The sequence below is a fragment of the Molossus molossus genome, unplaced genomic scaffold (assembly GCF_014108415.1).
Source record: "Molossus molossus isolate mMolMol1 unplaced genomic scaffold, mMolMol1.p scaffold_m16_p_13, whole genome shotgun sequence".
In the NCBI taxonomy this organism is placed as follows: Eukaryota; Metazoa; Chordata; class Mammalia; order Chiroptera; family Molossidae; genus Molossus; species Molossus molossus.
In genome coordinates this window covers 74715445-74738388 of record NW_023425348.1, presented here as the reverse complement: position 1 = coordinate 74738388, position 22944 = coordinate 74715445, and the positions used below count along the sequence as shown (strand labels likewise).

Below are 22944 nucleotides of genomic sequence, written 5' to 3'. Positions count from 1 at the left end.
AGAGGAGTCAGAGAAGTCCAAAGGACCATTTGAAATGTTAGGTCATCCTAGTATCCAAAACCAAGATGAGCCCCAACACCTGATGAATGTACCTCAGAGGAGAAGAGGCTATTCCAGCTCCTGTACTGCGGGCCCTTATCCTCAGCCCTCCGTTACAAAGACATGCAGAGGCCCTTCTGACCCGAAGGAGGCGAGGAGAATCCTGCAGGTCCATGCTGATGCCTATCCAACCCCCTTCACCACCAAGATGCAAAGCTCATCGGCGCCTGAGGTCACCCTTCAACCCAGGAGCAGGAAGACACCTGTCCTGGGAACCTGGGTCTAACTGCTGGTGCGAACCTCAGAGAGCAAGGGAGGCTTTGGAACATCAGACAGACACAGGCTAGCCCCAGGGAAGGAGAGATTAGGAAGGAGGTGATGTCACCTCCAGAAACAGCCCACAAGCCAAGGACTTAGCTCCCTGCAGAGATAAAGGGGCTTTGGACGGAAGGTTCTAGATGACTCTCTTCGAAAACTCTCCTCTCGTGTACCATGAGAGTTCAGATCACCAGAGGTATAAAAAGTAGGTACAAGAAACTTCCTTCAGGTCGGGATCACTGAAGCCCTGGAAGGGCCGGCTGAGAGTCACGTGGTGTATCCCACGACACAGAGCCCCCTCTGCCCTTTCTGCACACGGCGGGCGGACGCACAGAAGCAAACAGGTCCATTGAGGGAAGTTTGTTCAGCAACAGGATGGATCCTATCAGTCGTTTCCAAACTATTTTAGAGCAAGGGAATCCTTTGATCAAACAAAATCTTTCTCGGAGTCATAATATATAAAATGCATTAGAGATGTTCTGGCTGAAGGTCTGAAAAACCCTTAAAGGTTCTCCTCAGGTCCCTTCACTGGGCGGAAGGACCCTGACACTCGGACCCCAGAGAGAACACCCTGGCCCGGATTCTCCGGCCACACCTTGGGGCACAAACCCTGGATGATCTTTCTTTACCCGTCTAGCTCCAGTTCTGAGGTTTCACTCTGAATGCATCTGCCGCGTGTCACTCGGGCGAGAGACCGTCAACTTTCCTTTTTAAGAGCACTGAGATCTCTGGTTTTGCTCAGCATCTTCTTCATAAACCCGGTATCTGTCCATATTCACAGGAGTAACTCCTCAAATGACTTACAGACAAATGACGTGGCCAGAAACCACGCTTCTTTTTCCTTTCTCTCCGAGGCCGCCCCTTCTACACGTGTACACCAGCCTGCCACCAAAATGCGAAGGGCCCGCTAAGTTCTCATCAAAGCAAGTCACTTATAAATAAGGCCCTGGGCTGGTGGGTACTTATGAGGGTGGAGAGTCTTAGCACAGAAACAAGGCTGCAGGGTCCGTCAGCTCTCCAAGAGGCAGAGGTCAGCTTCTAACCTCCGTTCTCCCAAAGGCTCGGTGAGCACGCAGCGTGGGCCGGACACCGAACCGCCCACTGTGGGCTGCTCCTTTCTCCTCCCACTTGGTCCGTCTAGGAACCACTTTCCTAGACGGCGGTCTCTTTCCTGGGTTTTGAAAAACCCAGGGAATGCGAAAGGAAAAGGGGTAATCTAATGCCTGATATGTCTGGGTCTAGAACTAAGTTTTTCCTACAAGAGGTCTCCAGGCTAGAGTAGGAAGGAAAAAAAAAAAAAAGGAACCAGCTTGCGTACCTACTATGTGTTGGTACGGTGCTATGCCGGTTATGCACTTTATCCCCCACCACGCCTACCCGCGAGTTATCATTTTAAAGATTAAAAAACAAAAACAAAAAAACAAGGCTCAAAGAATCTAGAAACTTGCCAAAAACCACCCAAGAAGAGGGGGCAGCTGAGACCACGACCCACATAGGTGGAGTCGTGGGGTTGGCGGATTCTTACCTCTGGACCTATTTTCCAATTGCATTCTGTCTTGTCAGATGGGCTCTAAAAATATTTTAAGGGCAGAAAATTCTCCTTTGCTTATCAAATGATACCCCCCTTACGTGGGTGTCTGCCTGGCCTAATGTTTCCCAAATGGACAGGCCTCTAGTCACGTATGCCCACAAGAACTGCGACAGAGGCCAATAAGCAGTAGCCTGGATCAGACGAGAGCGCGCAGCATGACCGGATCCACTGTATCATTCATGCCGTCAAAGGAGACCACCAGCACACATCCCATGACTAACCTTCCTTAAGCGAGGTCTCCAAAGAGACCACCCCAGTTCCACTTCCTTTTTCAAAACCCAGTCCTAGCTGGCACGGCCGTGCGTGGCTGCCTGGCACCGAGACGCGCTGCCTCCCTGAGGAAGCAGCGGGAGGGCTGAGTCACTCGCGCGGAGCCTGCCGCTTTTGGGCAGAAGCCTTTCAGCTGTCCAAACATCAAAGGCTGAGTCACAGGGACCCCAGTCTACGAGGGCAGCCTTGTACTTGCCTTCGCACAGCTTAATCTTCTCCTCCACAAACAACAGTCCTTTTGCAAGAAGCTGGTTCTGCCAAAAGAGAACAAAGAACACAAGAGTTGAGCTACGTTGCAGAGCGACAACCTTCTCCCACTTCCAGTGGGCGAGGGCACGGCGTTCTGGGCACATGTGAGCTCATCATGCCTCCACATTTAAGAAGCTTTTTGTCCCTTTGGAAAGCCAAGGCTTCAGGAGGAGACAGTGAGGCACCCCACTGCAAAAGAGGGAGACAAGAGCCAGGCCCAACTATCCCTCCATGGCCATCCCTCCAGCATGGAAGAGGCATGCCGCATGCTTGGCCGAATTCTGCGGACGGACATTGACACCCAGTGTCCTTCAAGCCCTTCATCTAAACTCTGAAAAGAACACAGAGGCGATGGGAAATTATGCGTGCAGAATCTTAAGCAGAAGTGACTATGTGTCTGTCAGGTGTGTGCGTGGGAAAGCTGTAGAAAGAGGGAGTAAGATCTGGTCCTTTTGCAACCACAACTAACTACTGTTAAACGTTCTGTGTATCTCAGAGGGTTCCTGTCCTTCCTCTTGTTTCATGACAACCCTCCCAATAATCCTATCAGCTTGGGGCTATTCCCCTTTTTGCCTGGTGCTCATGGTAAAGGCTTGCCCACAGGACACAGAGTAGGTCCTCCTGGCCCCAGGAGCAATGTTCTGTCTACTCTGTTTGCTGCCTTCCAGCAAAGCTTCCCACCCCAACCCCTTCCTTCCCTCCAGGCTACAGCTGGTCCTGCAAGACACAAGCGGCCACTCTGCGAGTCACCAAAGCTCAGAGAGCCTTCCGTCACCTCACATCACTAGACTGTCAAAGGCCTGTGCTCATGGGGTGGGGGCCCGAGGCGACATGTACCCTGCAATAAAACATAATGCATTTCTTAGTATTCTCCTTTATAAAGAGCCCTGTCACAGAGCTGAGTGCATGAATGGCAGAGAGGAAGGAACTGGGGGTCAGATAGGGGTTCGAGTCCCAGCTGGGCCACATTTTAGATCGTGGACTTAATTTCCCTGAGTCTTGAGCTCCTCATCTGTAAAACGGCATCGCACCAGCAATATCATATAGTTTTTATAAGAATAATCATTTCACACACACACAAGGTATTTTATGTCCTTAGTAATCAGTGGTGGGTAGTAATGATCATAAGTGTTCTCTTAGCCCAGTGATCTTACACAAGGAGTGGGCAGTAGAGAGAGTGTAATAAATAGGCCTACATGAAAAATATTAAAACACTTTATCAAAGGCACTGTCATATTTGTGACTAGTACACATAAACCACATTTAATAGAATCTACTAAAATTCACAAGATACGGTCTAATTTTAAAAAATCAGTCACCAGTTAGTTTCAAGATGGAAGATGAAACCCTACTGCCAAAGTGGTTTACAAAGAATTAGAGACTGGAGAGGTAATTACGGTAAAACCCTGGCTATGTTCTCTACCTTACAGCCAAGCAAATGAATTCCAGCTGCTGGGTCAGAAGGCAAGAAAACATCACAGCACCAAATTCAGACTTAGTGACAATGAGTCTTTAAATCTGTTGACACTTTCTTTGTGTGGAAAATAAAAATTCACACTCTATTTTTAGGAATAAACATTCAAACATGGCCTACGCTCTCCTTCCTTTCTTTCCAGTTCCTCCCCCATCTAGAAGACATTCGGGGGGAGATATTTTTTTCAAGGAAAAGGAGGTACTTGTGTATTATAGAGGAATGGAAAAGAAAATATTCTTTTAAAAATGGTCATGAGCCCAGCCAGTGTGGTTCAGTGTTTGAGATCGACTTGTGCACCAGGAGGTCACTGGTTCGGTTCTGGTGAGGGTACATGCCCAGGTCATGGGCCCAATCCCCAGTGTGGGGCATGCAGGAGGCAGCCAACTGATGTTCTCTCTCATCAATGTTTCTCTCTCTCTCTCCCTCTGTCTTCCTCTCTCTCTAAAATCAGTAAAAAGAAAAAAAAAAGTTTTTTAAATGCTCATGATACGCAGCATGGAAATTCTGTAGCATGGGGTTCAAGGAAGCCTCAAAGGCCACCCAGTGTTTCCCCCCCTCTCCAGCTCTGTTATCAAATCCAAGGGTCACACGCGGTTTTGATGATCATTTCCAGAAAGCTAGAGCACCTGCCAAAAGCACCTTGAAAACGCTCAGACTGCTGGGAGTTTGTCGATTTTGTTACTTGACAGTTGAATAAGCTGAGGCTAGGAGCAGGGTGCCCTCCTCTTATGGATGGAGCACATGCCGCTGGAGAGGAACATCTGGGGTCGGTCCGGCACCGCCTGCTGTCTGCGCAGTGGAGCCCCGCCCCATCGCGCATGCTCCAAGCCTGGACTACACCTGCCCCTTCGCTCTTAGTGGGCGGCCCGGTTCCTGCCCCTGCCCCACCTGGTCTCACACTGAGCCAACAATCTTCTCTCGGGAATCCGCAGTCACTGGCCCCTGGGCCCCCACGGATCCTGACATCCTAAGGGCCCCGGCTCGGGGTTCAGTGCTGTGCAGTTGACGTCTCCATGTTCTAGTGCTCTTGCCTTAGACTTTGTGTTTTGTAGGGGAAGTCTGACCGGGCGACGGAGCACGCACTGGGGGCTTGGGGCCACAGCCCACTCCTGGGCCTGCCTCCACTATCTCCCTGGAAGGGTTTTTTAGGCACCTGTTGCCCACCTCCTGAACCCTGGCCTGGCAGGGTCTCCCCCACCCTGCCCCATCACTGTCATCCTACCCCCCAGATGCTGACTGGGCCGTGTGGTGGGGACCCAGGCCCCGGGGTGCAGCCTCCCTGACCTGGACCGGCAGCACCTTGACGCACGTGCTGCTGACTCAGAGGGTGACTCCTGACCCCTTGGTTTATGGACCCAGAGTGCAGAAGTGACAGTCTCTGGGGTCACCCCTTCACAGGCCCATGGGAAGCGGCCATATTTTTTTTTTAATCCTCACCCGAGGACCTGAGGACATATTTTTCCATTTGTTATTCAGACAGAGCGGGGGGGGGGGGGGAGAGAAACATCGATGTGAAAGGGACACATCGAGTGGCTGCCACCCACACAACCAACCAGGGCCGGTGACAAACTGCAACTGAGATATGCGCCCTTAGCGGGAACCGAGCCCGGGTCTCTCTAGACCCCAGGCTTACACTCTAACCACTGAGCCAAACTGGCCAGGGCAGGAAGCGGCCACATTTTAATTTTGCACTGTGCCCTGAAAATGATGCAGCCTGTCTGCTGGTCACTTCACCTAGGGACACGCCCACTGGACATCTGGGGTGCGTAAGGCTGCCGAGCCCTAAAGGGGGAGAAAGAAGAAAGGAAACCAGCTTTGACCAGGGCAGCCGTCTTGCGCTGCTTGTCCTTCTAGGCACGTGCTCTCCCCACCTCACCTCACAGTCCTCCCAGCCCCTGACAAAGGCCGGACTCTGTAAGGCGCGGGCAGCGGGGGTGGGGCTGGATGGCAACAGAGCTGGAGGAGGACCAGCGTTTCTCTTGTCCCAGTCCCTGCCCCATGACCCCATCCCCCACCACCTCCCCAGGCCCAAGGCTGCAGCCAAACAACGGTTACATGTAAGTAGCAGCCACCTAGGAAATGATTGGGCCTTGGAACTGGGCCTGTGGTTACTTCATGCAACCCCCGCCCCATAAATGAACTTCGACATGAATACACAGCACTTTAATGAAGTGGCAGACAAGCCCGGAAATGAAAAACAGCTGACACATCTATTTTTTCTAAGGCATCGAAAAATGGGCTGCCCACAGAAAAATGAGGTTCGGCTAAGAAGCATGCAAAAACAGATGCCTGGGGAAAGGCATCCAAACCCATCCAGTCTTCAGGGGGTTGGAGAGACCCAGCTCATCCTGGATAATCACAGAGGGTGGGCAGGAGGAGGCAGGAGAGGGCAGTGGAGAGGGCGGGGGCCCTCGTGCCGGGGGCATGTCAACAGCGTACCTCCACAAACCAGCCACAGGGCCTCAGGAAAACGGGGAACCACAAGGCTAGGGGGCAGGGAGAGGGATGCTACCTACCCCCATCTTCCCAGAAGAAAGAACTTTCCACACAGTAGGAGTTCTGTAAATGCTGAGGCTGCTAGCCCTCCATCACTTCCAATGCTTTGGCGGTGATCACGGTAATGATAATAGGAAGAACGATAGAGTTGTTTATTGGTTTTTACTCTTTGTCAGTCACTGTCGTCTACCTTATTCATGCATATCTCATTTACCTTTGCCACAATCCCTTCCACTTTTTGCAGATGAAGAAACTGAGGCTCAAAGAAGCAACAAGCACATGTGAGACCAGTATCAGCACCCTCGTTGGTCGGAGTCCAAAGCCCATGTTTTTCCCCAATATATTCCTCTGGTTTACTTTTGCTATGGTAATAAAAAATACTGAGGTACAAATAGCCATCATTTGTTGACTGCTCACTATGTACCAAGCACTTTGCATATGTGATCTCACCCAGTAACCACATGAACTTTTTGAGGCAGGTGCCAGGATTACACCGAGATTACTAAGAACACGGAGGCTCGGAGAGGTTAAGTGACTTGCCTAGAGTCACACAGCCAGTAAGTGTTCTAGCAAAGACTGGAATCCAGGCAGAAGGGCTGGTGCTCTTAGCCATCACTCTCTCCTGTAAATTGGAGAAGTTTCTTAGGTCGGCAAGGAGATTGTTTCAGCTTCTCAGATCCTGGGGGCAGTTGGCTTGGCACTCTCCAGCCATGTGGCTGGATTCCCCTACAAAGCTCCCACCCAGCTGGGTCGTCTCTGCTGCTACCAGCTTTCCAGCTTGCACATCTCCGAAAATATTTTCTGGGGCCGTCATCTCCACCATCCACAGTGGATGTCTAACAAGGTGATACCTGGCTCCTGGGTGGAGTCTAGTCCCAAATAAGACACTCTCTCCTACCCCCGAGGGGTCTAGCAGTGTGTCACTCTGCCTACTGAGAAGTTGCATTAACCAACAATTCTACTCCAGGCATCTGTTTCCAGGGACATCAATGTCTACGAAAGTTCCTGGTGTTGGCCCCCAGCCAGTGATGGAAATCACGGCCACCTCCCTCTTTCCTCCCCCTGTGACTTTGAAAGTACAGCCATCATTCTCCAAGGATGCCTACATTTCCTGTGAACTCTGATGCCTTCCTAGATAAGCCACAGAAAGTCTCATGAACACAACTCACCCCCAGGCCCAGAGAGTCCCTAATAAATCAGTTCTGGTACGTGCGTGGGTGTGATGAGACCAGCGAGAAATCCCCAGGTGGAGAATCAGAAGATTAAAAGCTTGGTAAATGCTCATTCTTCATTCAGCACTCTGTCTGTGGTTATTAAACAGTGAATGAGGGCTTTTTTTTTTTTTTTTTTTTTTTAAGTTATTTTACAAGGAAGCAGAAAAATAGTCTGTTTTGCAGAACATCCCCTCCCCAACAAAAAACACTGAAATTTCTCTTCGCTGGAGTTTTCTGGGGATGTCTTAAGGGCGTTTTAACATTTACACTATAATTCAAATTCTTTTCATCTGTGGCCTGGTGGCCTGGGTTTGATCTTTTTTCTACCTTTTACTAGCTGTACGGTCTTGGATAACCTTCCTTTTCTGAGCTTCAGATGCAGTATCTACAAAGATCAGCCCCGTTTCTGCGTCAGTCGGTCTGAGCACTGGCTTATCCCACATGGTGCCAGGTGATGCCAAAGATGCTGGTCCGGGAACCACACACCGGCTGAGACCAATGCCCCGCACATAAACCCTGTTACTGTCATCACTGCCTTTGGCCTCCTCGGAGCTCTTACACAGTCTCAGGGAAGGCTGTCCTGTCAGACCAATGCTTCTCGGCCCTTCCGACTCAGTCTTTACTGCTCATGGCCAATGAACTGCTGGATGCTCCCACTTGTTTGTTTGCTTTTTTTTCTTTATTGATTTTAGAGACAGAGGAAGGGAGAGGGAGAGAGCTAGAAACATCGATGAGAGAGAACATCGATTGGCCACCTCCTGCATGCCCCCCACTGGGGATCGGGCCCACAACCCGGGCATGTGCCCTGACCGGGAATTGAACTGGCGACCTCTTGGTACATGGGTCAATGTTCAACCACTGAGCTGCACCAGCTGGACTGTTTCCACTTATTTGAACGCCATGTTTCCGATGTCTATCCCTGCCTCCCACCCCACCCGTCACCCCTCCTTTGGGTGCCCTAAAGCTGGCCCCCAGTCTCCTTGCCTAGTCTACAGGAAGTCACCCAATTTCACACATAATGGGTTCCTGAAAACATGTACTCACGTGGAACAAGACGCTTACAGGATGGAAGGAGGCGTTCTGTTTCCATAAAGCTAAGAAGGATTATAAAATCCCTAATTAAGCTTGTATGTGAAACTCATCTTCGGGTGATGGATTCTCAGCATTCTGTACCTACATGTTCCTTCTTTAACAATCGGACGTGCAATAACCGAAGCCCAATGAGGCTAAAGATCTGCCATTTCAGCATGCCCATTGATTTCATCTTTATCTCAATTATATTAAGCTCTATGGTTATCAATTTCAAGATTCATTTTCCCATTTATCTTCATAAAATCGGAGAAGAGTGTAATAAAAATAGTCAAATAATTGCACACAATTCAAGTAATTGCCAGGGAGATTGTGTAGAATGGAGCTGCTGAAAGGTAACCGCTGGCTGGCGGGCAGCCCCCCGCACAGTGGCCTGAAGCACCCGGGAGTCCTTTTCGCAGCTCTCAGGCCGGTGCCACCCTCCCCCGCACAGTGGCCACTCCAGTGTTTACAAACTCCACAATGCCTTTCCTCCAAGTAACGGCCAAATCCAAAATGCGACCTCCAGTGACCCTGTCGCCTACAGCCATGGTCCTCGCCCTCTGTCTTCTCGCTGGAGCCCAGCTCCTGTTGTTCAAAGCGCCTCTGTGTGCTAGTCTTCAAAGCCGAGTACATGTGAACCTACTACCCTCTACCCACCTAGTTACGTCTTTTTCCACTTTGGGGATTCCATTCATTTTAGACGCCTTCACAGATTGATCAAAGAAGTGCTGAAACGTTCCCCTCTATTCAAGGTGGGTTTGAAAAATCACACAAAACGTCCAGCTGGTGTGGCTCAGTGGCTGAGCACGTCGACCCATGCACTGAGGTCGCCAGTTCGATTCCCCGTCAGGGCGCATGCCCAGACTGTGGGCCCGATCCCCAGTCGGGGGCATGCAGGAGGCGGCCAATCGATGTTCTCTCTCATTGGTGTTTCTATCTCTCTGTCCCTCTCCCTTCCTCTCTCTCTAAAATCAATAAAGAAAAAAAAACTCACACTAAAAAATTTCCTCTACTCTTTCTCATCTCTTTGCCCAATGTTCTGTGGATTCCCCAAGTCCCGTCTCTGTCCCTACAAAAATGTATTCATTCTGGGCCTGTTTCTAGGCCTTTGCTGTCCATTCAGGTCCTCAGTTAACAGGGCGTCACCTGTTAACCTGTGTGTCACCTGTGTGGCCCCATTCCTATCTCTGCACCATCTTCCATTTCTAACTCCCTGGTGAAGGACACTGGGCCTCCTCTGGCGTAATGACTTCTCTGGTAAGCATGAGCTAGGGGGAAACTGGTTTTCTGGAACTGTTGCAGATAGGAACCATAAATGGAAAGGTACATATCAAACACTACTGGGCCCATGACCCATTGGCAATTGTGGTGGCTAATTTTCCCATCTCCTAAGCACTGTCGTGTGCAGAGCCCTTGACTGCAGGCTGAGTTTCTGTATCAGGCCAAACTAGTTCTAACCAAAAGGCATTGAACCTTCTGGGCTCAGGGCGGCAGGTGCAGAAAGATAAAATGTGCCACCTCTCCCATCCCCGTGGCCTGAGCCACCAAGGTACCTAATTAGGCAACAGCAAAATGCAGAGCATTTCAAAGCATCAGTTTCCAAAGTTATAAGGACCCAACTACCCCTCGGAGCTGTCTCTGGGACATGGAGTTCCTGTTAGAAACCCCAATTTTCCTCCCAACGCAATTCAAAACAGACAGAGGGGAGAGAAAAACCAATACTGAAGATGTCAGAGATTCTCCCGGCCACTGTCTTATGGAAATCTCTCTGTGCTTCTGCGGATCAAACAGCTGCCCTCTGTGTGTGCAGACTGGAGACAAGCACTATTCCCACGCGGTCACCCCCTGCTCGCACCGCGGGGCATTTCCATTATTCTCCACCGAAGACGTCCTTTCTGTGAGTCTTTCTTCAAAGCTGCAGCTTAAACGTGTTCCCCTTCCAAAGCAGAGCCACAGCCTGGCCGGTGGGTGTTGCTCAGTGGCTGAGGGTCGACCCATGCACCAAGAGGTCACCAGTTCGATTCCCAGTCAGGGCACATGCCCAGGGTGTGGGCCGGATCCCCAGTGGGGGGGTGTACAGGAGGCGGCTGATTGATGTATCTCTCTCACATCGATGTTTCTCTCTCTCTCTCTCTTCCTCTCTCTCTAAAATAATCAATAAAACATATTTTAAAATAAGTAAGTGAATAAATAGAAAAAATACTCGATCCCCTTTTTGAGAGCTAATGTTTAAACGGAAACAATAGCAAAGTCATTTGCCTTAAATAGAATGTAACTCAGTGATCAACTGACAGAAACCAAACGGAGTTATAAAGTCCTAATCAGACAGTGTCCCCAGTGGAAGATACTAAGTTGGAGGCCCGCTCCCTCTCCTTACACAAGGGAGGTCACCCCGGCTTGCAGAAGTGTGTAAGACAGTGGCACAAACCAAGATCCTCCCTGTCACAATCAGAAGCACTACAGGAAAAGAAGGAAGGGTAGCACCTTCTAACCACACGGTCTACGTTATTTAATGCCCTTGCACATACCACCTAAAATGTCTCACACATCTGAGGTGGACAACCCTTCCCTCGCCCCCCAAGAAGGGTTATTGGGCATCTACTATGTAGCAAGGGACTTTCTAAGGACTAGAGGACCAAACACATTTAAAAATAAAAAAGGCTTGCCCTGGCTGGTGTGGCTCAGTTGGTTGGAGCATCGTCCTTAGTACTGAAAGGTCGTGGATTTGATTCCTGGTCAGGGTACATACCCAGGCTGTAGGTTCGATCACTAGTTGGGGCATGTATAGGAGGCAACTAATCAATGTTTCTTTCTCTCTCTCTCTCTCTCTCTCTCTCTCTCTCTCTCTCTCTCTCTCTTCTTCTCTGTCTAAAATCAATAGAAGCAAATCCTCGGGTGAGGATTAAAAAAACACTTTTTTAAAAATAAAAATTAAAAATAAAAAGGCTCTGTGCCCACACAAGATTTAAAACCTACGTTTAAAGAAACGGTGTCTAGGATAGCCTTCTCTCCAGTGATCAACTTCTCTCCTGAAGCTAATAAGGAAAACCCCAGATCTGAAACTGTGAAAACCAGGTCCCACCCCACACCCCCAGCGGTTTCTCTGATGAAGCTCTCAATAGAAAATGACGTGTTTACTAGCTGTTAAGTGTCTGGCATACTTCGCAAGCAGCATTAACCACCCCGAAAACCTCAGGGCCTCCTCAGATAAACAAGTCCCCACCCAAATGCCCTTCCCTACCTGTCCTAGGGGTAGCTCCCGACGCCAGGAGACAACTGACATTTAAACCCTGACTGGAACCACACCGAACCCTGTCTATTGTAAATGTCAACAAGGGAGGCAGCTGGGCGGGCAGGCTTCTCCAAGACCAATTGAAAAACCACTTCTCTGCAGCTGGATTTAAAAATCAATCATCAGAGGCAGCAAGAGAAGGGAGTGAGGACAAGACTGGACTTTGAGACAAGGGCACCCGAAGTGATTCACATTTGTGACTAATTATCTCTCTCTCAGTCTTTATGTTGGTCTCCCCAGGGGCACACGTTTTCTCTCAAGCAGCTGAGGCATCTGCCCCCAAGAATTCCAGGCCTCCTGTGGGTCCTGCTCCGCCCGCATTTCGAGGGGCCGCTTCCAATGCCTGTGTGAAACGACCGGCATTTGTTGTTCTTCTAAAGTGCACATAAAATTTTAAGCTTCCTGAATCGTAAAAAGGGAAAGTTTAAGCTTCCTGAATCGTAAAAAGGAAAAGTAAACAAAGGGATGAATCTGCCGTTTATAAAACCTAAAAACCCTTTAAACTGTCTTAGAAGCATGCCCTCCTCGGATGTGGAATATTACCACCAGCCTGAAAGCAAGAGGTTATGTATGTTTCCATCACCTTCCCATTCAAAGAGGTGGATTACACTGTAGGAGAACAAATATGAATACATACAAATTTTACGAATACTTATTACTGTCTTACTCTGTGCTAGTCACTGCTCCAAGCACTTTACAAATACCAATTTATTTAGTCCTCACGACAACTCTAGAAGGTTAAGTCCCACAATCCCTGTTTTGACAGAACAGGAAACAAGAACACAGAGAGGTAAAGCAGCTTGCTCAAGGGCGCACAGCTGGTAAGTGGCTATGGTGGGTGTTGAACCCAAGAAGCCTGACTCTGTGGGCCATGCTCTCAACCACTCCCCATGTGCTGCCCCCGTACACTAAGTGCTGAGTGCTTTATATGTGCTATTGCATACGAACCATTCAGTGACCTATCAGGTAGGTCATATTTTTGTTCCCATTTTACAGATGCGCAAACTGAGGCACAGAAAGGCAAAGCAGCTTGCCCAAGACCACTCAGCCAATACATAGGCACTCTGACTTCATTAAGGTGTTTCACAACGCCTCCCCAGAGCCTCCCCTGCGTGCCTTTGGGTAGAGACAGGAAGGTAGCAGAGTTAGTGGGTTAGAAACTATCTTCTCATTGAACCTGGAACCTTGAACTCATGTGCCCCATAGCAACAGTGCTTAGGCAGGAGAAATGTTAGATCATCTCATACAATTCTATCTTTAAAAGAACAGACCAAGAGGATTAGCGATAAGAAATAACTTGACTAGCGGGTACGTACAATTAACCCGATTGAATACCATACATAGGGGTGGGAGGAAATGTCACAAGAGAAGCAGTTTTCCAAGTGTGCTTTGGGGACCCCTGGGAGATCCCCCAGACCTTTCCCACACCAGGCTGCCTTCTACCTTGTATCCCCCTGCGTGTCCTGTGGAGTCCTCCAGGGACAATGTGACACACAGTGGCACAGAGATTGAACGGGAAGAAGACATGAGGGTCCAGCTACCTTCTAAGAAGCCAGACGGGGTGCAGAATTTGCAAACATATCAAACGATGCCACTCTTCTAACTTTTTATTCTGAAAGTTATTTTTCATAAAAATGTTGTTTATGCCAACATGTAACATGTTTATTATTTAAGTGAATTGAGGCACTGTGACATTTTCGGGTTTAATTTCTAATAGGATGAAGACGGAGACAATCCGAAGAAGACAGACGTTTTACGAGCAGAACCACGGCCTGGGACTACGATCAAGGCCGGGACGCACCTGCCTCTGCCCCCCGGAAGCCCTGTGCGTAACTGCCGCCCCAGTGCGTGACTGTGGATGTCGAACGAATGCCCAGGTGTACCGCACTGGCTGTCCCCTCAGGTACACGTCCCCACATGCACGACAATGATGAATGCTCAGACGCACACAGCTTACCTGGAAATAGTCAGTAATGAACGATCCAAGTTCACTCTTCAGCAGCCTCCTGGGGAGAGAGAAACACCGTCAAGCAGCCCTTGATGGTACAGGTCCTGCTGTCCAGTTCGTGGACACAAGACGATGGAGCGCTGGCCAACGGCGGGGCCGAGGCCAGGCCTCAGGGCGGTGAACTCTCCTTGGCCCTGGTAACACCGCTCCACCGGTATTCCTAGGACTTTGGGGTGATGAAATCCTCCAGGAGTTCTGCTCCTCAGCTCACGCAGACCACCTGCTCAAGAAGACTGTCACTGGGGATCCCCACAAACGGAGCTGTTGGAAACAGGTCAGCACACCTGGCTTCGTGCGAAGCCAACAAATTAGCCAACAAACAAGGAGGAGAAGGACCCTAACTCCGTAAGTCCCCGCATTTGCAGACTTTATGGTCAATAATGCATTTTTCACACATTCTTCAACCAAAGACTACAAAGCATGTGTGTATGGAGGGCGGGGGCAGGGGGGCAATTGTTAACCCTCCCGTATAGATAAAGAAACTGAGGCTCAGAGAAGTCCCCTAAATAAGTCAGTGGCAGAGTTAAGATTCAAACATCTTTTCCTTCAAACATCTTTTCCCATAACTGCACCCCATCTCTCCTCTAAATCCAGGGGAGACATTCACCTTGGTGCCAGGGTTGGGGTGGTCCTTCACAGGGGACCGCAATGGGGACTTTATTTATCTAGCAGCAAACGGTCACTAAGTTGCCCTTGACATGCTGGAGATTGTTCTAGCACCAGATGCCCAGAAGTGACCAGCACAGGTGAGGTCTCTGCTCTCAGGGGGCTTCTATTCTGGGGGGTGGGGGTGGGGTACAGAGCATGTTGATAAACACCATCAAGATAAGTTCAAAGAGTTTTACGGGCTGAGAGAAAAAATTAAAAATAGGGCTATGGGCATCACATCCCCTCCTGTGACAATTCAGGGACCCTCCCGACAGCTCTTTCTGTAGCTGGATCCGAACCAGGTGAGGGAGCTAAAAACAGTCACTGGCTCCAGGTCCAGTCAGTCCCTGGGAGCACACTCGTCATGACTCGGAATGATTTCTTACTCATCCCATTAGCCATGGTTATTAAGGAGCAAAACGCTCCTGACAACCCCCGCTGGGTATTAACTCCCCCCGAAAACGCATTCCCACGTGTGGGATACATAGGAAGCTACAGCGAGACGTCATTCTGGGCAGACACAGACACAGGAGGGTCGAGACAGGAGAAGAGGAGACAAACGTCTGCACCAGAGGAGCCAGACAGCTCCAAATATGCGCTGAGTAAGGAAAGCATCTTCCTTTTCCCACAGCAGAAACTGTGTCTGTGGTGGATTCTGCCTTTTGAAATCCGAGGTAATGGCAAGGCCCTGGAAGGCCACCGCATCAACACGACCCAGGGGTCCCCCAGATACGGGCTGGTCAGACGGAGACAGGGCCTCCATCAGCCACCGGGCCAGGGCAGGCTGGTCAGCAGGGCTTTCAGAGGCTCGAGGTATCTCTCCACCAAGAAGCAGAAACTGTGGGCAGCCCCAGATGGCGGCTGTGAAAAGGAAGAGGCAGGGTAGCTGTGTCTGCAGGAAAACACCTCCCAACAGGGTCTCCGTGGCCCCTGGGACGTCTCCAAACCAGAGGAGAAGAAGCCCAGCCTCATCAATAATAGGAAACTAGTCCTATTGACGGCTTATCTCGGGTGCTCACGATGCTGAGGGACGAATATCATCCTGAGACTAGGACGTGGAACTGGTGTCCCGAGGGACCCGCACTGGGAAAGCACTGTGCCCACGAGACGCATCGGGGAAATGGAAAGAGAAAGAGGTCAGCCGAAGGGTAGGCTTCCAGGTCAAGAACCACGGAGACCTTCCAGGAACAAGACAGAAGAGGCATCTGTCTGAATGGAACAACTCTTGACTGGGGCTGGACATGATGACAGGTGGCGAGAGCCCAGGGACGTGTCACAGTGGTATCCGAGAGTGCATGATGCTCCCCAACCCAGAAACTCTCAGAAGGGTGAAAAGGCTACAGCCCACAGCGAGGGGGCGGCATGGCCCCCCGAGGTACAGCCAAGGCCGGAATTCTGCAGAGCGTCTCAGGAAGACAGAGCTTGAGGCAGAAATCAGCTGATGATGGAGCAGAGACAGAGGAGTGAGCCTGATGTAAGTGCCCAGACAAAGGGGCTCTGAAACCCAGAAGCAGCCAAACCAGGGCCGGCGAGATGGTGACGGGTGAGAACCAAGCGCAGAACACAGAGGTGCTTCCACCACCGACAAGGGCGAGCTTCGTCCTTTACTGAGAAGGGACCAGACACAGGTGTGGGCATCTGCTGGATATACTTTAGACATAGGGGACTCTAACCAGGTTTGGTAAGAGAACCACACAGTTCTCTTCTGATCAAGTCCCAGGTTCAAAACCTTCTCCACTGGGTATTGTCATACCCAGCATTATCGGAACAGAGCTGACCCTACCTGCTCATTCAAACCAACATTCTCTTGTCCTGGGTGGGTCATCGGCCAGCTCCTCTGTCCCTTACAAAGTCCTGTCTTATTTCTGCCTGGGCACGTTATGAGGTAGACAAGGTCATCGCCTGTGTGTACGGAGTTTTCACTACAGCAAAGCACAGGGAATCGACATCAATGTGCACCACTGACGTGCTCACAGAAGAATTATGGCTCATTCAGGCGATGGACTTCCACGTAACCCTCAGAAGACAAACGGGAAGGACGTGCTCTAAGTAATGCTGGGAAAAGATCTAAGTTACACGAAGGAAAAAGAAAAGTGCAAGACGCCGAACGGTGTGTAGCGCGCTACCTTGTGGAAAAGAGAGAGAGACGCATCTTTATTTACACGGTCAACTGCCAGACCTGCCCCCGTCTCTGCTCTGGAGCAGCTGGATGATTGCTTCCCAGGGGGCCCTGAGCACCGAAATTAGCACCTTGGATTTTAGACACACAAAACATACACTTTTTAAAAAGTGATGTCTAAATGTACTGGCTTTTGTCTCCTCCTAATCATCTCCCCAAGAGAGAGGTTGGAGAAGGTTGGAGCTGTTACTGGAAAGAAGGGAGGACAACAAAACCCCTCAGCAAAGCTCATTCCCCGAAGCTAGGAGGCACTGGCCTGCAGACACCCACCACGTTGCCATGGACCGTGTATAAAGTGTCCACGATTCCCAGCTGCTTGTCCATAACTATTCCTTACTTAGGCCTAGAGAAGCTTTGGAAGAATAGACAATAAGCCATTGTTGTATTACCTTTGGGGGAAACTGAGCTTCTGGAAAGGGAGATTCTTCACCGTGTAGTTCACCATATATTTAAAATGTTGTACTCTAGGAACACAATCCTATCAAAACCATCAAACATTTTTTTTTAAGTGAATAATCACCACCACCAAGGTTACCTGGATGGCTTGAAGATGAGAGTAAGTTGTGGGAGGTGCCATCAGGAGTGCAAGATCAGTAAGCAGGCTGTCCTCGGGGTCTCAGAGAACCCCAAGGCCTGAGAACCCGCCAGCCCAGACCCCCCTCTGGCTGGCAACTGGAGAACTTAACTCAGAGAGAGAAGGGGTGAGGGGAGGGGAGAGCTGGCCTGGGAACAGAGTGGGGCTGAGTCATATACAAAATCCACCTTCTATTTCTATCCTCTGTGTTTATTCTGCTTGCTCTTAGTTTACAAGGAAAGGGTACTTCTGAAAAGGTCTTAGCTGAACCGAGAGAAAGAGGGATTTTCCACCCCGCTGACTCGATGCACCACCTCCAGGGGGAACTCAGCAGTGGCTTCCTTCCAACAAAGAAAGAGCGACTGACAGAGAATAGGGACCCCGGGAATCAATTCACTGACTCATAACCCTTTACTGAAAACCCACGCTGTGTGGGACAGGGTGCTAGATGCTGGAAGGGAAGGACGGCACAGAGCTCGGACAGTGATTTCTTCCCATTGGGGCTCCTCTCTCAGGAGCACCGTCTTCTCCAAAAATTGGGGGTCCGAGTGTCCAGGCATGAAACATACACAGATCTAAAATCGCAGAGGGACACCAGTCACCTTCCTCACTACGTCAGCCGGGCCGGCTTGGAGAGCACAAGAAGGGAGAAGCAGGAGGAAAATAAGAGAATCAAAGAGCCTGCGGTCTGTGCTTCCCTGGATGGGAAGAGGTACAAACCCTGATTCTAGGACGCATTCGAAGCCTCCTTCCACCCTCTGCACCCTTTCCTCGGGCTTCTCCTGCGCACAGGGAAGGAATGACTTACTGGAGCAAAGACAGGTGATAGGTAGACGGACAGATAAACAAATAAGGAATAAAAACCAAATAGCTCCTAGGAAGGGGCTGGCTTTCTCTCCGGCTCAGGTTTACGGAGCACTTACCACCTAGCAGGCACCGCCAACAAGGTGCAGGTGTCTCCTCACTTAGAGCAAACCGTAAGGGGGCGGTAGCAGCTCCACTCCGCAGAGGGGACTGAGGGGGGCGTGCAGCGAGCCCCCGACAGAGAGGAGCCTCACGGAGAGCAAGGGCCTGGAGCCCGACTGGTCTGTAGCCGCGAACCATCCATCACCTTTGCGGGTTCACTTCACAGGTGAGTCCCTGGTGCCTGTTTCCTCAACTGGACCATGGGGATGAGCAGACACCTCCCCCACGGGATTGTTGCGAGGGCTAAAGGAACAGAGCCTGGGAGAGTTAGCACCTGGCGCACTGCAGGCTGTGACCACTCTGCCCAGGTCATCTGACCCTGGAGCCCACACTCCTCGAAGAACTCCATTCTCGCCCTGGCTGGTGTGGCTCAGCGGTTAGAGCAACGGCCCGTGGACCAATGAGTCATGGGTTTGATTCCGGGCAAGGGCACGTACTTCGGTTGCAGTTTGTCCCCAGCCTTGGTTGGGGTCATGCAGGAGGCAACCAGTCGATGTGTCTCTCTCACATCAATGTTTCTCTCTCTCTCCCCCTCCCTCCCATTCTATCTGAAGATAAATGGAGGAGTATCCTCCGGTGAGGATTTTAAAAAAAACAGAAACAAACTCCACTCTCCTGCTTGTTGGCATCTTCTTAAATGTATCACCAGACAAGCCTGGCATTGAGGGACCTGTGAAACTCCCAAGGGGCCGTAGAGGAGGAGCCAGACCACCCCTAGAGGGTGGAATTCAGACAATGGGACAGAGCTTGGGGAAAGGTTTCAGGGACTCAGAGGCTGTGATGGAAGCAATGTCCCAGCTTAAGGGGCTGCCAGCTCTATTTCGCACCAGCTCTATTCCATGCCAGGCTCCCTTTGAAAACAGAATTCTGCTGCTACCCAGCAGTGCTGCTGAGCTGGAAGGGGAAGTGAGGACCTGAGACCAGTGGGAAGGGAACTCTGACGTGGCGCCCGACCCCAAAGGGAAGCAAGGGGAGCGGGGCATGAAGTTCACTCAGAAGCCAAAGGTCCATAATAGAGAAAAATGGGGAACCACTCACTGGTCTGTATTTTCTCATCCCCTGGCCCTCCCGGGCTGGCCGGGTGAAACCACCCCAGATGACGGATTTCCTGTTATTACACAGACCCGACTTCTTGCCCATCACAGGCTTGTCAACTCAACTTCCCACCTCTGTGGACTTGGAGGTAAAGGAGGCATGACTGGAGCTCGGTCTGGGTGCAGTATCCCTTGCACACGGGGGAAGGTCCCAGGCAGCACAGAATGAGGAGGCAGCGTAGAGACAGGTGCCTCGGGCTAAAGTTAAGTCAGCACGAGTGGGGACAGCCTGTTGGTTGTTAAATATTTCTGTGCCATTCAGTAATTAGGGCCTGCCCCCAGTACCCAGTACCCAGACCCTGGGCCCTGACCCTCTGGTGGGTCCTGCCGGCCCTCCTCACGCTCCAGGACCAGCAGGGGGCCTCGGGATCCTGCAGCTGCTCGGTACCTGTCCATCCTGATTGCTAAATCCTCCGCAGGTGACCCACCTCGCTCTGCAGCAGGACATGTTTCAAGCGAGAACCTACGGAAACACCCTTCCTCCTTGGTCCATTCTATGGGGCCCATCGGAGGGGCGTCCATGACCCAGGTGAAATGCTAGTACTCCCACACCTGTTTTCTGCACACAGTGGGGACAGTGGAAATGATCGACAAAGAGCATTTCCTGAGCTCCTAAGAGTGGTGCACACGAGATGCTAGGCCGCTGGACTCAGCATCTCAAGTTCTCCAACAGCCTTTTAGGCGGGACTTGATGCTCGTTTTGCAGATGAGGAGGGTAATGCTCAGAATCTTGCTGAGGACCATGCACTGGGAGATCCTGACTCCAATGGAGACAACCTGAACGTTACCCAGTGGCACCTCCCATGCCCACCAGGCAGGTGCCTGGGCACACATAGTGGGGCTGCAGCAAACTCCCACAGTCAGCAGCCAGCACCAGGCCAGACTGTGGGCCCAGCATTGCCCGAGGTGAGCTTCCCAGGGAGGCCTGGGTTTTAGGGGAGATGTCTCAATGTCTCTGTTCCTAAACACCGTGCAGGCCAACCACCATACCAAGCCAGCCCTGGAGGTTTCGGATTCTCACTTCCCTCTAACTATTCATCTCGCCCCCAAAGTCAAGTCTGTTTCTGAACCAGAGGAGACAAAAGGTGTCAATACAGAGGCCGACATTTACACCCTCCCAAACTAGGGTCCACCCTGGGGCCTCCGAGCTCCGATGTTCGAATGCGGCCATGTCCCAGCACGTCGGCCTAACTATGCACAACGCCAGCCCTGGGTACTTCTTGCAGCCCACTTACTGTGTTTTTAAGACCACAGAAGGCTTGGGTTCAAATCCCAGCCCAGCTACTAACTCGCAAGTTAGTCTGCCTCTCTGGGCCTCAATTTCCCCATCTGTAGAACCAGGGATATAGTACCTGTCGCATAGTTTTATCCTCACCCGAGGACATTTTTCCATTTTTTGTTCAGGTAGAGTGGGAGGGAGAGAGGGGAACAGAGAGAGAGAGAGAAACATCGATGTGAAAGGAACACATCGAGTGGCTGCCACCCGCACGACCGACCAGGGCCAAGGACAAACTGCAACCGAGGTATACAAGGACTGCAGGCCGACGCTCTAACCGCTGAGCCAAACCGGCCAGGGCCTGTCGCATAGTTTTAAAAGTGACCATCTCTAAAGCACGGCTCCAACCAAACGCTACACAAAAGTCTACTATTATCATTATGTCACCTCCGACTGGGGTACTCTGCCAGCCTGGAGGTACACCCAGGCTCTCCGCCTTCTCGTCTCCTCCCACCCTTCCCCCAGCGGTGGGTCCCAGAGACTCCCTTCCAGAGATGGAAAAATCGGAGGTGGGTTTCCCTTCGGGGGCTCAGGAAACCAGCGGACTCCGAGAGAGGACGTTTCAACTCAGCCCGGCAAGCACAATTCTTGGAACCTCCTCTTTCCTTGAAAATCTCTGGGGTTTCCTTCACAACCTTCCCCCCCCCCCCCCCCCCCCGCAAGCACAGAAGCAGCGTGGTGGGAGGGAGAAAGAAAAAGCGAGTTTCCTGCCTCAGGCCAGCTGCAGATGATAACTCATCTCTGGGTTCCGGAAACCTCGTCTCTGAGCAGTTTTATTTCTGCAGAGAAACAAAGTCCTGCGAGGGAGAAGAAAGGGGTGGAGGCCATGAAGAGAGGGCAAGACAGTCTCCCCCCCCCCCCCACCTCCTACCTGCTCATCCTTCAGATTTCAACGGAGGCATCCCTTCCCCCAGACCTAATCAGTGCCCGTCCCCTGCACTTCCCCACCACTCTGGATCCGGCCATTACTCCCCCCCAATAAAAAACATCATAACTGCCCTGCTTTCCCCCTCCACTCTGCAGTAAGCTCTCCAAGGACAAGAACCACCCACCTCCGTGGCTACCCCAGAACCTGGCCAGTACCAGGCAGAGCACTCCCCACATCTTCACTGAGGACGTGAATAAGGGAATCAGGGACCCTTCCCGTCTCTGTACACACACCCCAGCCAGTCAAGAAGCGAAGGGACAATGACAAATCTACTTGCACAGGTTCTTAAAGGAGACCATGGGTTTCTCACACTTTTCTAATTCGCCTTGGTCACGTACACTCAGGAGAAAGATGTTTAGGAAGAATGTGCTCCCGGATCAAGGGTCTGGCCACTCTTCTTTCTGGAGGAGCTCATGAAACCCACACCTCTAACCCGGACTTGTCCCCACAACCAAATTGCAGCCACATCAGGAAGGAGGCAGGAGAGAGGCATGAAAAACCACATCAGTGTCCCACGGAGAATTTAAACCAAGAAGACACGCCGGACAAGCCCAGGCCAGGGCAGATGGAAAGGCAGGGCCGGCAGAGGGTAGGTTGTGATGACTACTACACTGTCTCTATTCTGGAAGGTCATGTTTTCTTGCCTTCAGGGATGTAACATGTGTGCACCCTGCTTTCTAAGGCAATTTGCATAGAAAATACTCAGATGTATGGTCTTCCTCCTGACAGAGCATGTGCCCTGACCTCTACCTGTGGAAAATGTGTCACTTTATTGAGGTGTGACATTCCTGATGGATTTGTTCTTCACGGATCTCCACACCCTTCTCTTAATCTACTCATGTTTTAGAATTTGTCCCGAGTCCTAAATTCTTTCTCATAGCCACTCCAAAGTCTACCAGCTAAAATTTATACTGAAATTCTTTTTTTTGTTTTTATCCTCACCCGAGGATATCTTTCCATTTTTTGTTCAGATAGAGTGGGAGGGAGAGAGGGGGAGAGAGAGAGAAACATCGACATGAAAGGGACACATCGAGTGGCTGCCACCTGCACGACCAACCAGGGCCGGGGACAAAGTGCAACCGAGGTACATGCCCTTAGCGGGAACCAAACCTGGGTCTCTCTGGACCGCAGGCCAACGCTCTAACCGCTGAGCCAAACCGGCCAGGGCTGAAATTCATTTTTGATAACATGTCTTTAGAAAAAGGACCAACTGTAAGGACTGCATTTCAGGACCCAGTTACATAAAAGGTCTACCTT

At 50.9% G+C, this 22944-nt stretch overlaps 1 protein-coding gene across 4 annotated transcripts in view; it reads right to left on the bottom strand.

The window, feature by feature from the left end:
- PRR5L (proline rich 5 like) overlaps positions 1-22944 on the bottom strand; it is a 116335-nt gene that overhangs the window by 17196 nt on the left and 76195 nt on the right. For all 4 annotated transcript variants that reach the window (XM_036258762.1, XM_036258760.1, XM_036258764.1 and 1 more), the window contains 2 exons: positions 13972-14020; positions 2415-2472 (listed from right to left, as the gene is read on the bottom strand). In XM_036258762.1, the coding sequence (XP_036114655.1) occupies positions 2415-2472; positions 13972-14020 (107 nt within the window). The remainder of the gene's footprint in view (positions 1-2414; positions 2473-13971; positions 14021-22944) is intronic.